This window comes from Macaca mulatta, chromosome 16 (assembly GCF_049350105.2).
Source record: "Macaca mulatta isolate MMU2019108-1 chromosome 16, T2T-MMU8v2.0, whole genome shotgun sequence".
Taxonomy (NCBI): Eukaryota; Metazoa; Chordata; class Mammalia; order Primates; family Cercopithecidae; genus Macaca; species Macaca mulatta.
The window spans coordinates 6,080,925-6,097,471 of NC_133421.1; the positions used below are offsets into that span (position 1 = coordinate 6,080,925).

The 16,547-nt window shown below is 50.8% G+C and overlaps 1 protein-coding gene across 6 annotated transcripts; it reads right to left on the reverse strand.

The window, feature by feature from the left end:
* Positions 1-539: 539 nt before the first annotated feature.
* On the reverse strand, positions 540-4,319 carry GGT6 (gamma-glutamyltransferase 6). Of its 6 annotated transcripts, none has more exons than XM_077970049.1 (4): positions 3,976-4,319; positions 3,153-3,355; positions 2,942-3,072; positions 540-2,655 (listed from the first exon to the last, which is right to left on the reverse strand). In XM_077970049.1, exon 4 carries the CDS (start codon positions 2,648-2,650, stop codon positions 1,613-1,615), a length of 1,038 nt encoding a protein of 345 aa, XP_077826175.1. In that variant the 5' UTR covers positions 2,651-2,655; positions 2,942-3,072; positions 3,153-3,355; positions 3,976-4,319; the 3' UTR covers positions 540-1,612. The 6 variants fall into 6 exon arrangements, with proteins under 6 accessions (XP_077826175.1, XP_077826176.1, XP_077826174.1 ...); XM_077970050.1 differs by having other exon boundaries at positions 540-2,065; positions 2,942-3,037; positions 3,976-4,265; XM_077970048.1 differs by having other exon boundaries at positions 2,942-3,037; positions 3,976-4,265.
* Positions 4,320-16,547: the final 12,228 nt, after the last annotated feature.

Below are 16,547 nucleotides of genomic sequence, written 5' to 3' on the forward strand. Positions count from 1 at the left end.
TTTGGGACCTAAATAACTGGGTACATTGTGATGCCATTATGGAGAAGAATTTTCTTGGGAGTGGGAGGTGGAGGTGGTGGGACCAAACGGTCTATTAAATCAGAGAAGCCTTTTACAATGGCAGGGGAGGGGAAGTGCTACTTACTGGTCACCGTTGCTTCTTGGTTTGAGAAGCTGTGTATAGAGGGCTGTGGTCCAGAGAGGACCTAACCCTGGGGGGAGGTCAGGGCTAACCTTCACCTTGAATTTCCACATGCTCAACTCCAATCCCTTTGTACCCAAGCCCCTGGGGCACCTTCTCACCCTCTCAACCGCTTCTCTGCTTTGCTGTCTGTTCTAGAAAGTGAAATGAAAACATTCACCTTGCACATCTGGTGCCCCAGGAGGCAGGAGGTGAGCGGAGCAGGGGGAAGCTGAAAGATGTCAACCCAGGCTCTCCCCTCTCTGGTTGTTGGTCACCTGTGCTGCCCATCAGGGAAGCCCTGACTCCAGTTGCTTCAAAAGCTGATGGAAAATTAACCAAGAAGCAGGAATGGCGCTTGGTTTCCGGGAGACTTGATCTTTATTTTGTACCCAGTCTGGTTGAGGAAGATAGGTAAGGGCTGTCCTGAAGGGAAGGACAGAGATGCCAACAGTACCCTGGGCTCTGCCTGTCCTGCTCCGTGGGGCCCAGAGCCTAGGCAGAGGCTCTGCACTCTCCCCTGTCCTCCTGAAAGCTGGATCTGAACTCAGGGCTACCCCCAGGCCCTATTGCTTTTTCCTTATTACCCTGATGTTCTTAGCTGATAAAACAGCTAGAGATTCCATCCAGTGTGGGTGATCTGAAGAATGATTGTGTTAGCTCTGGATGCCAGAACTCAAGTTTAGGAACTGAAAAGGCCAGAGGTTGGGGCGTGAGCCAGCAGTGAGCACATAATAGATACACACTCTTTTTTTTAGACAGAGTTTCGCTCTTGTTGCCCAGGTGGGGTTGCAATGGTGCGATCTCGGCTCACCGCAACCTCCACCTCCCGGATTCAAGTGATTCTGCTGCCTCAGCCTCCTGAGTAGCTGGGATTACAGGTGCACGCCACCTCGCCCAGCTAATTTTTTGTATTTCTAGTAAAGACGGGGATTCACCATGTTGCCCAGGCTGGTCTCGAACTCCTAGCCTCAGGTGATCCACCTGCCTTGGCCTCCTGAAGTGCTAGGATTACAGGCGTGAGCCACAGCACCCGGCTATTATTATTATTATTATTAAAGACAGGGTCTCACTCTGTTGTCCAGGCTGGAATGCAGTGGGGTGACCCTAGCTTTCTGCAGCCTTGAACTCCTGAGCTCAAGCAAGCTCCCGGCCTCAGCCTCCCAAGCAGCTGGGACAACAGGCATGTGCCACCGCCCCTGGCAAATTTTTAAAATTTTAGTAGAGACGAGAGTTCTTGCTCTGTTGTTTAGGCTGGTTTCAAACTCCTGGCCTCAAGGTGTCTTCCTGCCTTGTCTACCCAAAGAGCTGAGATGACAGGTGTGAGCCACCACACCCTGCGGGTGCACACTCGACTGCTGCTGGATCTGCTTTGCTCCTGCCCCCGTGCTTCAGATAACTCTGTCTTCTGCCAGACCCACTTCCATCCTGTTAGAACCCCTGGAAGGGGCAGCAGTCATGGGGGACACTGGAGACATGGGCGTGCTCTGCGTGGGCTGCCACCTGGAGCAGGGTCCCTTGGCCACAAGTGCTGGGATGCTGTGTTGGTTCTTGCTGCCCCTGGTGCTGGTGCTGGGCCTGGGTTGGGGGCCCTGCCGCCAGATGCCTGAGTATGGTGTGAGTCATGGCCCTGGCCACATCAGGGGTCCCTGAAGCCACAAGCCCCAACACATCGGCCTCTGTGTCATCCAGGCTGCCACGGAGGATGAGGGGGCAGGCCCAGGCACTAGCAGTAGACTTGGCCACCAGGTTGCTGAGCAGAACCCCAGTGCTTGGGGACAGGTGTGCAGAGCCAAAGGAGCAGTTGAGCGAGGAGGTGAGAAGGAGCACAGAGCCGCTGCTGTCCACGGCGGCCAGGGCACTGCTCCCAGGGCTCACAGCAGTCTGCAGGAATGGTGGGCAGGGGTCAGGGATGGGCACCCCAGAGTGCAGGGCTGCCTCCAACAGTGCCAGCAGTTCCGGGCCAGCTGAGGGACTAGGGGTGGTGAACAGGATGCCCTGGGGCACAGGTAGCTGCTGTGCTGGTTCCAAAGCGGGCCTGGGTCCAGCTGAGGGCACCTCCAGCCCCAGGTCTCCCGCCAGCAGACTCAGTAGAGCGTCCCCAGCAAGGTCTGAGGTGGGAGCAAAGGCTGCCCTGCGAAGCACAGCTGCCAGTTGTGGGTTAGTGGCTCGGGCCCCAGCGCCCAGGGGCGTCCCATCAGCATGGCAAAATAGTGGACAGAGGCCTTCTGTGCCCCGGGCCACCAGAGCCCTTGCCAGGGGTGTGTCCACCAGGAAGCCCTCCTGAGCCAGCGTGGTGGGGCCCACTAGCAGGCGTGGCCAGGGCAGGCGGCCAAAGCGTGCGTGCAGTAGGTGCAGGGTGGGCAGAGCCGTGGGCAGCCCCAGGCCGGGTGCCAGGGTCTGTGCTGGGCCCGATGTCAGGGCCGTGGAATTGCCCGAGGAGCTATTGTGGAAGAGGCCCCAAAACATGGCACCTGCAGGAGACAGAGGGGTCACTCAGCAGCCGCAGGTCAAGAGTCACTGACTTATTTCAGTCAAGATCCCTTGACTGAGCCTGGGATCAGAAGTTACTGACCAGGCCTGAGGTCAAGGTTCCAAGGACCTGGGCTCAAGGGTCATAGCCTGGGGTTGGGACTGCCTCCCAAACCCTAGGTCCTGCTCACTAAGCAGCCTTGAGGTCAGGGCTACTGACTCCCTAAGTTCCAGGTCACTGATCAGGCTGTGGGTTGGGGTTGTGGTCTGGGGTCAGGGGTCACTGACCTAGGCCTGTGGCATGAGGATGCACCACTACCAGGCACAATGCGGCTCCAACTCCAGCATCCACGACGTTGCCCCCGGCAACAAGCAGCTCTCGGCCTAGGTGGGAGCATGTGGCTGCAGCAAGGAAGGCACTGTCATGCAGCAAAGAGGGGGGCTGGGCCGGTGACCCCTGACCCTCCCCTCCCCCAAGCTGCCCCCAGCACTCACTGACCTGCAGGGCTGATGATGGCACCGTGGTGGTATACGCCAGAGCTGTGGGAGTGTCCGCCGGGTGGAGGGGCCACAGAGCCCAAGCTTCCTGTCGAGCTGCCCTGATTCTGGAGCTGCCTCACAGCCAGGGAGCAGCCAACAGCCAGCAGCAGCAGGGCTGCCACTACACGGGCCCAGGTTCCAGGCAGCCCACCAGCCTTGTTCCTGTAGAGGGGGGGTGTCCTGAGCCAGGACTGGGACAGAGAGATGCCCACGAACCCCAAGAGACCCCAGGGAATGTTTCCCAACAGGTTTGATTTAACAAGAGGAGTGCAAGTCTGCTGAGGAGAAAGGGCTTCTTGGTAGCGGGCACAGCTTGGGCAAAGACATGGAGGTGGGAAAGCACTTGGGGAAACAGGCTAGCCAGGGAGGGATCCTCTGGAGGGGACATTGGAGGGGCAGAGTCCAATCAGGCGGGAGGGAGGCCCAGTGGGGTGTGGCAGGCAGGAAAGAAGGAGCTGGGGAGCAGGCCCAGCCAGGCATAGCCAGGCCCCAACCTGCCCAGCAGGTGCCTCCTGCACCAGGGCTTGGGGGCTGGGGACCTTTGACAGAGCAGCAGATGGGACAGAGGCCGGCTTGCTACAGATGTCCCTCCAGGTGCACAGACTTTTGGTTGGGTCAGGCCAAGTCTGGGGCTACAGCCTAGGTTTTCCCCCAAACCGATCAGACGGTGCCTGGAGCTAAGCCCAGCCGGGGGTTGCCTGGTCCTCCTGAGGGGCTCAGAGAGAGGGACTTGCCAACCTCAAGCCTGGGGAGCCTGGTGCTCAGACCCCTCCCTTACCTACCTGGAAGAGTCCTGGTGCCTCCAGGGGTTTGGAACCAGCATCTCTGATGTCTCCTCCTCCTCCTCTTCCTCCTCCAACTCCAAGCTTGGCTCCCAGGGCAGCAGCTTCTGATAGACCACAGGCTCTGCTGCCAGCTCCATGGCCCCCCAGTGCTCGCCCCAGCCCTCCTGCCTGCCAGCCTTCCCGGCTGTGTGTCAGAGGCCCTGCCCAAGCCTGGCAGGTGGGAGGTGGCAGCGACCTTGGGGAAGGGTGGGGGTGGAATCCAGAACAGGTCTGGGCAGGGCACGGGGCCAAGGAGGCTGCATCTGAGCCTGCCCCATTAGGACACAAGGCCCGAGGAGCTCTCGCGACAGGGCTCCCAGGTGACTGCCTGGAAGGGGTCACAGCTCAGTGAGGTCGACGATGAGCTCAGCCCTAATGCCACAACCTTGACACCCAGGAACCTGCTAGGCTCCTCCCCTTGGGGGATGTAGCCCATGGATGCCCCCAGGACTGTAGTTTAGGGACTGTGGACTTGAATTAGAGCTACAGTTACATGGTGGCTTGGGTCAGAGCTCCCACCTGCTTGAGTCAGCACGTGACTAGGTTCTGGCGTAGGGGTGTCCACTCTCTGGCTGGGGTCAAGGCTCACCCTGTGGCTACTCTGGGTCTGGGTTTCTTTGGGGAGCAACTTGGTTCAAAACTCCCTGTGCGTGTTTTGCGACTTTTGTCCAGAAGGTAGCTCCACAGCCTGGAAACCAACATTTCTAAGTTCATTTTGGGCTTCCCATCAAGGACCTGTTGCAAAACAGTGCTGTTTGTAACGGCCCCAGATTGGAAAGTGCCCAAATGCCCATTGTTGCTAGAATAAATGATGTAAGTCACAACGGACCACTCTGCAGCAGTGAGAATGAGCAATCTGCAATCATATGCAATAGTATACACAAGTCTGACAAACATACGGACGAGGGAAAGCAGCCAGGCAGGTGGCAGCACGCGCTACATGCTTTCATTTACACAAAGTACACAAACAGGCAACAACAGTCTGCCCTTAGAAGTCAGATAGTGACTGGAGCAGGGACCAGGGGGCTTCTGGGATGCTGGAGATGTCCTTTCTTTCCTTCCTTTCTTTCCTCTCTTTTCCTTCCTTTCTTTCTTTTCTTCCCTTTCTTTTCTTTCTTTCTTGACAGAATTTTCATTCTTGTTGCCCAGGCTAGAGTGCAATGGTGCAATCTCAGCTCACTGCAACTTCCACCTACTGGGTTCAAGCAATTCTCCTGCCTCAGCCTCCCAAGTGGCTGGGATTACAGGCGCCCGCCACCATGCCTGGCTAATTTTTTGTATTTTTAGTAGAGACATGTTGGCCAGGCTGGTCTTGAACTCTTGACCTCGGGTAATCCACCCGCCTCGGCCTCCCAAAGTACTAGGATTACAGGTGTGAGCCACCATGCCCGGCCAAGATGTTGCTTCTTAATATGAGTGTTGGTGACACAAGTGCCCTGAGTGTGAAAATGCATCAAGTTGGGCATTGATGACGTGTACTTTTCTATATGAATATTGTCTTTCAATAAAAAAGTAAAAATGAAAAAGCTCATGTATTTTCTACATTAAAACAACAACCATGAAAATCATCCTTCAAATCATCCATCTTCCCATCTGGCTCTCCAGCTGCTTCCCTTTCTCGCGGCCTCTTCACAAGCAAGTACAGGGGTTCTTTAAGGCTGGTGTGCGTCACGATCACCTGGGCAGCTTGTTAAGTCAGATCGCTGGGCTCCCCTCCCAGAAAGTCTGGCTCCAGCTGTAGGGTCTAGAACATGCTTTCCTAACTGCCAGTCCTGGAACCACGCCTTCAATCTAAAACAAAAGTGTACACCTGCTGTCTTCACGTCTTTCCCTCCTGTTTCTTCCCTTAGCTGGTTTCTGTCTCTCATTCCCCAGAGAAACCTTTGGTTTCCTTTTTTTTTTTCTTGGACCAATAAAAAACCAACCAACCAAATAGAGCAGCCTAGGGTTGCCACCTTCTCATTTTGCCAGTGGTTGGGAGATGGGAATCAAAATGACCATTTTTATGATTTTATGACATTTATGTCATAAAACAATTCAGTTTCACTTTCTGTTAACATAGTGTAAGAAGGTTAGAATTTCAGAATGAAGGTCCGTCCTTCCTTCCTGAGAAAAGGCATCTGGGAGCCTTACGGCTCTGTGCTGCCCCCATCTCCTGCCCCAGCCTCAGTCTGGCCTTTGGACTCCTAGCATTGCTCCTTTCGTCCAGCAGGCAGAATTATTTTCGCTCCCCACCCTGCCCAGCCAACATTCCTCTGCTCTTAGAGCTAGGTCCTCACAAGCTCTTTGAGACAAGACCTCCACTGGTTGGGTTCTGGGAACATTTCCTAGTGTGGCCTTTCTCGTTCCTGCAGCTCTGGACGTATTAGCTAAGCTCCAATTAGATGCAGATGGGTTCTGGGGATAAATGCTCAGGCCAAAGTAGCTCTGGGGCAGATGGACTCGGTCATTTTAGGGCTCAGGGTAGGGGTGGGGGTTGGCAATGGCTTCAGGAGAACTGGGTCTAGTCCCATGTCTGCTAATAACTGAATATATGACTGCAGGCGAGACATTTAACCTCTGGGAGTCTTGATTTCACTTCTGTAAAATGAGGATAACAATATTTATCTTCCTAGGGTTGTTTTGAGGATTATACAAAATATATTTAAAGCAGCCAGGCGTGGGGGCTCATACCTGTAATCCCAGCACTTTGGGAGGCCAAGGCAGGTGGATCACGAGGTCAGGAGATTGAGACCATCCTGGCTAACATGGTGAAACCCCGTCTCTACTAAAAATACAAAAATATTAGCTGGGTGTGATGGTGTGCGCCAGTAGTCCCAGCTACTCGGAAGGCTGAGGCAGGAGAATGGCATGAACCCAGGAGGTGGAGCTTGCAGTCAGCTGAGATCGCGCCACTGCACTCCAGCCTGGGTGACAGAGCGAGAAAAAAAAAAAAAAAAAAAAAGAAAATATATTTAAAGCATCTAGACCAGTGCTTAGTACAGAGCAGTTCCTCCAAAAGCATGAATTCTTTTCTCTCTGCTCTGTGAGCCTCAGTCTCCCCAGTGATTATTATGCATAATCTACATACGCATGTGTGCGTGCACACACACAAAGGGTGGCTTGAAGTCTGAAGTGTAAGACTGTAGATTCGTTAATTTCTCCATTCATTTCCTCATTTGTCCTCTTATCCTAATGGTTCTCAACCTTAGATGCATATTACAATTACCTGGCAAGCTTTGGAAAATTCTAATACCTATTCAGACCAGTTAAATAACGAAATCAGGATCTCTAGATTGTAGCTTCATCAGTTTTGAAGCTTCCCAGGTGTTTTCAATGTGCAGGCAAGGTTGAGAACCACCGCTTTAGCTAGTGATTTCTGCAATTCGAATCACCTGTAGCAATTGGAAAACACCCAAACACCAATATCCTCGTCCCTCCCTTTCTCCCACTCCCACGACAATTGAATCAGCTTCTCTGAAAGTGAGTCTCAGTCATGATGATGTTTTTTTGTTTTGTTTTGTTTTGTTTTTTGAGATGGAGTTTTGCTCTTGTTGCCCAGGCTGCAGTGCAATGGCACGATCTCAGCTCATCGCAACCTCTGCCTCCCAGGTTCAAGCAATTCTCCTGCCTCAGCCTCCCAAGTAGCTGGGATTACAGGCACCCACCACCACAACCGGCTAATTTTTGTATTTTTAGTAGAGACAGGGTTTCACCATGTTGACCAGGTTGGTCTCAAACTCCTGGCCTCAGATTGATCTCTCTGCCTTGGCCTCCCAAAGTACTGGGATTGCAGGCTTGAGCCACTACACCTGGCCTCTGGCTGCCCCTTCTAACCAAGAAAGGACCCCTGAGATGAGAAACAAGGAAGAGTATGGGCCCCATGTGTGTGTAAGCCTTTCCCCAGGTTGACTTTATAATTGGCCCTCTTGGACATGCTGGGATTTGACTCTATAGAATGGAGACAATGAAGTATGTGTATGTGGCAGGGTTGGGGGTGGGTTCAAGCAATTCTCCTGTCTCAGCCTCCCGAGTAGCTGGGATTACAGGTGCCTACCACAGCACCCAGCTAATTTTTGCATTTTTAGTAAAGACAGGGTTTTGCCACATTGGCCGGGCTGGTCTTGAACTCCTGACCTCACGTGACCCACCCACCTCGGCCTCCCAAAGTGCTGGGATTACAGGCGTGAGCCACCATGCCCGGCCTCTAGGTGTTTCTTTATGGGGAAAATCAACATAGCTCCTGGAAAATGCTTTCTTCTTTTTTTATTTTATTTTATTTTATTTTAATTTTTAGTTTATTTATTTATTTATTTATTTGAGATGGAGTTCGTCTCTGTCACCCAGGCTGGAGCACAGTGGCACAATCTCGGCTCACTGCAACCTCTGCCTCCTAGGTTCAAGCGATTCTCCTGTCTCAGCCTCCTGAGTAGCTGGGATTATAGGCATGTGCCACCATGCCTGGGTAATTTTTGTATTTTTAGTAGAGATGGGGTTTTACCACGTTGGCCAGGCTGGTCTCGAACTCCTGACCTCAGGTGATCTGCCTGCCTTGGCCTCCCAAAGTGCTGCGATTACAGGCATGAGCCACTGCGCCCGGCCAAATGTTTTGTTCTTTATCCCAATAACCAGAGAATTCCGAAGTCATTTGCTTTTACCTGGTAGGGACAGCAGTGCACCTTTACAATCTTGCCTCAGAGTTGTGGCAACACAGTATCTAATGGTCAAGGTCAGGGATATACACCATGGCAGCTGGTGCTCAGATGAGGTGGAGACAGCAGTGCCTTCCCCCAGACATTTCTGCAATGTGATTTTGAGCACTGGTCTTGGCTGTATAGCCTCTGAGCTAGCTCTCCAACATCTCTACCCCCCATCTGCTTTCTGTGCCCACCGATTTTTCATAAATTTATTTTCTATTTAACTCAGGCAGAAGTGTGTCTTTTGTTTACAATTAATAACACTGACTGATGCATATCCTTCTAGGAGTCCCTAGAGGGCAGCAAACAGCATCTGCAGCTTGAAGCGGGAGCAGGGAGGCAGGAGCAGCGCTGGATCACGTTGGACTTTGGCTCAAAGACTCTGCACAGGTAAAGAGGGCATTTGTGTTTTCCTGACCTGTGGCTCTCAGGAAGAGTGTGTCTTAGACCTGGACTAAGGAGGAAGACTCACACTAAGGAAGTTCAATTCCAATAGGAGGCCATTGCTTTGTAAATTTTTTTTCTTTTTTTTTTTTTTTTTTTTTTTTGAGACGGAATCTCGCTTTGTCGCCCAGGCTGGAGTGCAGTGGCTGAATCTCAGCTCACTGCAAGCTCCACCTCCCGGGTTCCCGCCATTCTCCTGCCTCAGCCTCCCGAGTAGCTGGGACTACAGGCGCCCACCACCTTGCCCAGCTAGTATTTTGTATTTTTTTAGTAGAGACGAGGTTTCACCGTGTTAGCCAGGATGGTCTCGATCTCCTGACCTCGTGATCTGCCCGTCTCGGCCTCCCAAAGTGCTGGGATTACAGGCTTGAGCCACCGCGCCCGGCCGGGATTACATTTCTAAAGCAGAAGGGATGAATTATGAGGCACTTGTGGTGTCTCCTTCCTGGTAGCATCTACTTTATTCACTGCTTTTACCTCTTGTCAAAAGTATTCTAGCTGCCTTTGGGCCCCAGCCTTTGTCTTGTGCTGAGAGTCTTGTTTATCTTAGACATTACCTGCATGCCACCACAACCAGGTTCCTCGCTGCCTACCCTCTATTCTTCTCCCTAATAGCATCAGATTTTCTTTTTCTTTCTTTCTTTTTTTTATTTTTGAGACAGAGTCTCGCTCTGTGTGCAGTGGCATGATCTCAGCTCACTGCCATCTCTGTCTCCGAGGTTCAAGCAATTCTCCTGCCTCAGCCTCCCAAGTAGCTGGGATTACAGGCATGCCCCAGCACGGCTGGCTCATTTTTGTATTTTTTTTTAGTAGAGACAGGGTTTCTCCATATTGGTCACGCTGGTCTTGAACTCCCAAGCTCAGGTGATCCGCCCACCTTGACCTCCCAAAGAGCTGGGATTACAGATGTGAGCCACCCCACCTAGTCCAGATTTTTCTTTTCTTTTTCTTTCTTTCTTCTTTCTTTCTTTTTTTTTTTTTTTTTTTGACAGAGTTTTCCTCTCCCAAGTTGCTGGGATTACAAGCATGCCCCACCATACCTGGTAATTTTGTATTTTTTTTTAGTAGAGATGAGGTTTCTCCGTGTTGGTCAGGCTGATCTCAAACTCCCGACTTCAGGTGATCCGCCCACCTTGGCCTCCCAAAGTGCTGGGATTACAGGCGTAAGCCACCATGCCCAGCCCAGATTTTCTAATAGGGAATTATTCCTTGCTACTGTGTGTCGAATCCTGGGGAGAGAAGTTGAGGTCATTAACAGTCCTAGGGTTTGGGGTTGACCTAGAGGAAAATGACCACGAGATGGCAGTAGCATGCAATGAGCTTTACTGGGGCGGCTCTGAGACAGGGTTACCTGTGAGGGGGAAGTCCCCCATAGCGGGAGTCCTTCCAAGGACAGTGATGCGGGGCCACCATCCAGAAAGAGGAGAAGACAAGAGAGCTTCTGGGGAGAGGGGTATCAGAGGCGGTTTACATGTCTGGATGAGGAGGGGTGTCTCTGGATCAAAGAACTGCCAAGGGCAGCCCTGGCTTGGGCTCTGTTATAGCCCCAGGGTTTGTCCTCTCTGTGGCCAGCAGATGTGGGGTGCGGTCTGGCAGGGTATATAAAGCAGGCAGCCTCTAAGTGGCTAGAAATACATTTATTTGGGCTATTTAATTAAAAGCACCTGGATGTGTAAAAAACTGAGTTTAGCTCTTAGGGGTTTTTGAGCTAGCAGTCCTGTCGTGAAGAAGTAAACAACATAGGGCTCAAGGTTCAGCTCATTTATTTAACAGGGTGAATAACAGTGCCTGCCTCCCCCACTCTCTCCCACTACAGAGGTTGACGGAGCAGATCCTTCCTCAGTCTTCCCTGCTCGTATAGCCAAGGGCAAACATGGGGCCTAAGCTCAGCCAGTTCGAGAATTGTCTCCAGGTCTTTAAAATTTTATTTATTTATGTATTTATTTTTGAGACAGGGTCTTGCTCCGTTACCCACGCTGGAGCGCAGTGGTGCAATCGTGGCTCACTGCAGCCTTGACCTCCTAGGTTCAAGTGGTCCTCCTGCCTCAGCCTTTTGAGTAGCTGGGATCACAGGTATGTACCACCAGGCCCAGCTAATGTTTACATTTTCTGTAGAGATGGGGTCTTGCTATGTTGCCCAGGCTGGTCTCAAACTCCTGGCTTCAAAAGATCCTCCTTCCTTGCCCTTCCAAAGTGTTAAGATTACAGGTGTGAGCCCACCCCATACCTCTCACTTTTTTTTCGTGAGATAGCATGTTACTCTGTCTCCCAGGCTGGAGGGCAGTGGTTCAATCTCAGCTCACTGCAACCTCTGCCTCCTGGGCTCACGTGATCCTCCCACCTCAGCCTCCCAAGTAGTTGGCACTACCGGCCTCAGCTACCACGTCCAACTTTTTTTTTTTTTTTAGTAGAGATGAGTTTTTACTGTGTTGCCTAGACTGGCATCAAACTCCTGGGTTCAGCCAATCAGCCCACCACCTCCCAAAGCATCTAGATTTTCTTTTTCCTTTTTTCTTTTCTTTTCTTTCTTTCTTTCTTTCTTTCTTTTTTTTTTTCTTTTTCTTTTTTTTTTTTTTTTTTTTGAGATAAAGTCTCGCTCTGTTACCCAGGCTGGAATGCAGTGGTGCGATCTGGGCTCACTGCAACCTCTCCCTCCCAGATTCAAGCAATTCTCCCACCTTAGCCTCCCAAGTAGCTGGGACTACAAGTGTGTACCACCACGCCTAGCTAATGATTTTTTGTATTTTAGTAGAGATGGGGTTTCACCATGTTGCCCAGGCTGGCCTCGAGCTCCTGAGCTCAGGCAATCTGCCCACCTTGGCCTCCCAAAGTGCTAGGATTACAGATGTGAGCCACTGCGCCTGGCCTAGATTTTCTAACTGGGAATTATTAAATAGGCTGGGTTTCAGCCACTGCATCCAGCCCTCTCCAGGCCTTTTCATATGTGTGTATGACTTCAGTATTTGGAGATTTGGAGATGAGAATCATTGGCCAGTCTGGCCCTATTGAGAGACTCTGCCGTGCCGCTTCTCGATTCTATTTATTTATTTATTTATTTATTTATTTTAAGACAGAGTCTAACTCTGTCATCCAGGCTGGAATGCAGTGGCATGATCTCAGCTCACTGCAACCCCCACCTCCTGGGTTCAAGCGATTCTCCTGCTTCAGCCTCCTGAGTAGCTGGGATTACAGGGGCGCGCCACCACAAGCAGCTAATTTTTGCATTTTTTAGTACAGACGGGGTTTCACCAAGTTGGCCAGGCTGGTCTCAAACTCCTGACCTCAGGTGACCCGCCCGCCTCGGCCTCCCAAAGTGCTGGGATTACAGGCGTGAGCTACTGAGCCCACCACTTCTCGCTTCTTGATCCTTTCGAGCAGGCTTTGTCAACCAGGTCCCTCCTCTGAACCACAGAACACAGGAATGATTCTCCCAATTCTCCAAAGAGCCTTTGCCCTTTCCCTTTCTTCCTGCTGGAATTCCAACTCTAGGCCTGGGCCCTGGGGATGGCACGGCTGCGCTAAGGACAGTGCGGCAGGCCGCTAAACGGAGGCTGGGCCTTCCTCACCTCTCAACCAGTGGTTTGTGCCCTGGACTCTAGATCTTTACATTTCTTGTCACATGGGCAAAATAAATCTCTCCTTTGCGTAGCTGTGAGGTTGAACAAATAGGACTCGCAGTCTGCCTTTATTTTAATCTCCTAATCTCCATTCAAATCTGTTTTGTGGGGATGGCCCTTCACCGTTCTTTTGAATGGAACATAGGGCAGGCCCATGTCTTTTCGGGACACTCTCCTTTGGTAAAAAGTTTTTGGGTCACTTCAAGTTATAAAAGTTTCATTTCATCCAGGCGCAGTGGCTCACGCCTGTAATCCCAGCACTTTGGGAGGCCGAGGTGGGTGGACCGCCTGAGGTCAGGAGTTTGAGACCAGCCTGGCCAACATGTTGAAACCCCATCTCTACTAAAAATACAAAGTTAGTCAGGCATGGTGGTGGGTGCCTGTAATCCCAGCTACTCAGGAGGCTGAGGCAGGAGAATCGCTTGAACCTGGGAGGCAGAGGTTGCAATGAGCCGAGATCGCACCACTGTACTCTGGCCTGGGTGACAGAGTGAGACCCTGTCTCAAAAAAAAAAAAAAGTTTCATTTCAATAATTGCAATTAAAAAAATAAGTGCAGTCCCTTTCATGGAGCTGGAGGGCAGAGCAGTGGTTGCCAGGGGCTGGGGGAGGTGGGCGGGGACTTGTTGTTTAGTGTGTGGGGTTCCGTCTGGGATGGCGAACAGCTTCTGCAGGTGGCTGCGCAACAGCGTGAGCATATTTGGGGCCACTGAAATGATTCATATACATGTAAATTGGTTAAAATGGTAAATTTTGTGTTGTGTATTTTGTATCACAATGAAAAAATGCAAAAAAAGGTGTAAGCCACAAAACTCCAAAACACCCCACAGCCCCTCCCCCAAATGTAAAAGTCCATTTAAAGTTAAAAACTTCTCCCTTGCACCTTCTCGGTCTGTTTTGGGCAAGCAGCATGCAACAGGAAAAGTGTGTGTGTGTGTGTGTGTGTGTGTGTGTGTGTGTGTGTGTGTGTGTATGTCTGTAGGAAAGGGTACGGTGAGGACAGAGAGACTCAAATTAACTTCTCAATGTACCCCCAACCCACACCTGCTCCTATGCCCTGGGATTCTCCTCCTCACTCACGTGACTGCCTTTGTACCCCCAGGGTTGACATGGCCGGGGAAGAGGAAGAAAAGGGCAGGAAAAATCTGATTTTGTATTGTACGAGCTGGTACGGAAGCTTCTTGGACTTTGTACATAGCTGACTCTTTATCTATTGGGGGACTTGTTTAAGTCCTTCTAAGACCTCCAGTCGACCCCATTATTGGGGTCTCACCTCCAGTTCCCTGGGTATAACTGAACTCTTCTTGGCTCACATGCAGCTCAGGCCTCAGTTTCTTGCTGCTGGGGCCGCATCTTTCTCTCCAGGTGGCGCTCCTGGGCAGGTTTTAGTCTTTGTGTTTTGTTTTGTTTTGTTTTTTAATAGCTCTTGCTCAAGGTTGGGCAGGTTTTAATGTGGCCTGATGCTGGTTCTCCCTCCTGCATAGCTCACATCTGGCCCATAGGAAACAATCACATATCCTTTTCCTGCGATATAGATTTCAGGGGTCCCAGTTTCCAATGCAGCCAACTCTCTTCAATGTATGATCAAAACCACTATCAGCCAGTACATCTCTCATGCACCAAATTAAACATTTTTTTGTGTGATCGCTTCGGCAGCACATATCCTAAATTTTTTTTTTTTTTTTTTTGGTAGAGATGGGGTCTTGTCATGTTCACTAGGCTGGTTTTGAACTCCTAGGCTTGAGCAATCTTCCCACTTCGGCCTCCGAAAATGCTGGGATTACAGGCATAGCCACTGTTCCAGGACTTGGATTTTTTTTTTTTTTTTGAGATGGAGTCTTGCTCTGTCGCCCAGGCAGGAGTGCAGTGGCCGGATCTCAGCTCACTGCAAGCTCCGCCTCCCGGGTTCTCGCCATTCTCCTGCCTCAGCCTCCCGAGTAGCTGGGACTACAGGCGCCTGCCACCACGTCCGGCTAGTTTTTTGTATTTTTTAGTAGAAACGGGGTTTCACCGTGTTAGCCAGGATGGTCTCGATCTGCTGACCTCGTGATCCGCCCGTCTCGGCCTCCCAAAGTGCTGGGATTACAGGCTTGAGCTACCGCCCCCGGCCCAGGACTTGGATTTTTAAAATCAGTTTGATTTAGGTATATATATATATATATATATATATATATTTTTTTTTTTTTTTTTTTTTTTTTTTTTTGAGACGGATCTTGCTCTGTCACCCAAGCTGGAGTGCAGTGGCATGATCTCGGCTCACCGCAACCTCTGCCTCCCAGGTTCAAGCGATTCTCCTGCCTCAGCTTCCCAGGTAGCTGGGAATACAGGCGCCCGCTGCCAAGCCCGCTCCCAGGTAGCTGGGACTACAGGTGCCCGCTGCCAAGCCCAGGTAACTTTTGTATTTTTGGTAGAGACGGGGTTTCACCATATTGGTCAGGCTGGTCTCGAACTCCTGACCTCGTGATCCACCCACCTCAGCCTCCCAAAGTGCTGGGATTATAGGCATGAGCCGCCGTGTCCAGCTGAGGTATAATTTACATAAAGTAAAAGTCACCAATTTATGTGTATATTGCCAGCAACTGACACCACAATTAAATAGACAACGAAGGAACCGATCGCTCCCGCAGCCAACACTATAGTTCACCGTGGAGGACCCTGTGGACAGCTCCAAGCCTCCCTCTGCATGACCATTTCCTGGGCGGAAGTCCTTTGAGCTAGGTGGGAAATTTGGACAGTACCCAACCTATGTGGAGGAACCATGTCCTGGCACTGGGGAAGTGGGAGATTTAGAGCATCAAATCGATGCTCGATCCAACCCATTGATCACACCTCACCCCATCACAGCAAGTTAGGTGTTTCTCTGCTTTCTGTTTGAGGCGTTACGTGAGAATCTCTTATCTGTAGGACTCTCCAGGGAGTTGTATGTTGCGATTCCAGTAGTGGAAAGAACAAAATCAAAACACTGTATGGTGAAATCCTCAAAGGGAAGGAGCCGGAACTCACATCCTTCAAGATATCATCTGTACCTTGGCACTGTTGTGACCGGGTGGGCAACGTAGTGGCAGAGTTGAGGGACAAAATGCGTGCTAATAGTCTCCAGGCTCAAAAATGATTCAAGACCCTGATGGTGTCTCTCCAAAGACCAACACACGGGGATGGTGCCAACCTGTCGCTCAGTTACAACGCAGGGCTGGCGACTAACTGGTTTAATTCGAGACCGTGGGTGGGATCACTGGTCTTTGCTTTGACAACAGAATTCGAGTCCCCGGAAAAAGAGCTACTCAACCAGGTTATAGACTAGTGGCTGCTAGAGTGCGAATGACAACATATTGTATTATCAAGATGTTCTTAGATCAGCATATGGACCGATCTATTGCACTGCCGTCAGTTGTAACCAAGATTGTTGTATTCAAGGAGAAAGAGACGCTTGCCTGGAAAACACACGGACAGTTTTTTGAGTATGGGGGAGCCCCGCACCAACCCATTATGATTTGAGGTCTCTTCTCAGATGCTCCCAAATCTGGCAATGGTGGCAAACTATTGGGCTAAAAGACTCAATCCAGCAAATTCTGGATTTAAGGCTCCTGACATAATACCTGGAGCAAATATGACACTTCCACTTACTCAGATGGCTGCTCACTGAGTGTCAAGAGGAACAGGGACAGGCATATGGTCACTCCAACTTTGAACATCCTAAAGAATTATGGGGTAACAGGCTACAAATGAAAACGGTCAGTTCCTATTTAAAAAGAAAAAAAAAAAAGACAGCCGCTCGTCAGACCTCAGCAGCCAAG

Coding starts and splice junctions, on each gene's coding strand:
- GGT6 (XM_028835914.2), bottom strand. CDS start 4,115: ATGGAGCTGGCAGCAGAGCCTGTGGTCTATCAGAAGCTGCTGCCCTGG. Junction 3,356..3,975: donor AGGCACCAGGACTCTTCCAG/GTAGGTAAGGGA, acceptor CCCCCTCTACAG/GAACAAGGCTGGTGGGCTGC. Junction 2,656..2,941: donor TCCTCATGCCACAGGCCTAG/GTCAGTGACCCC, acceptor TGTCTCCTGCAG/GTGCCATGTTTTGGGGCCTC.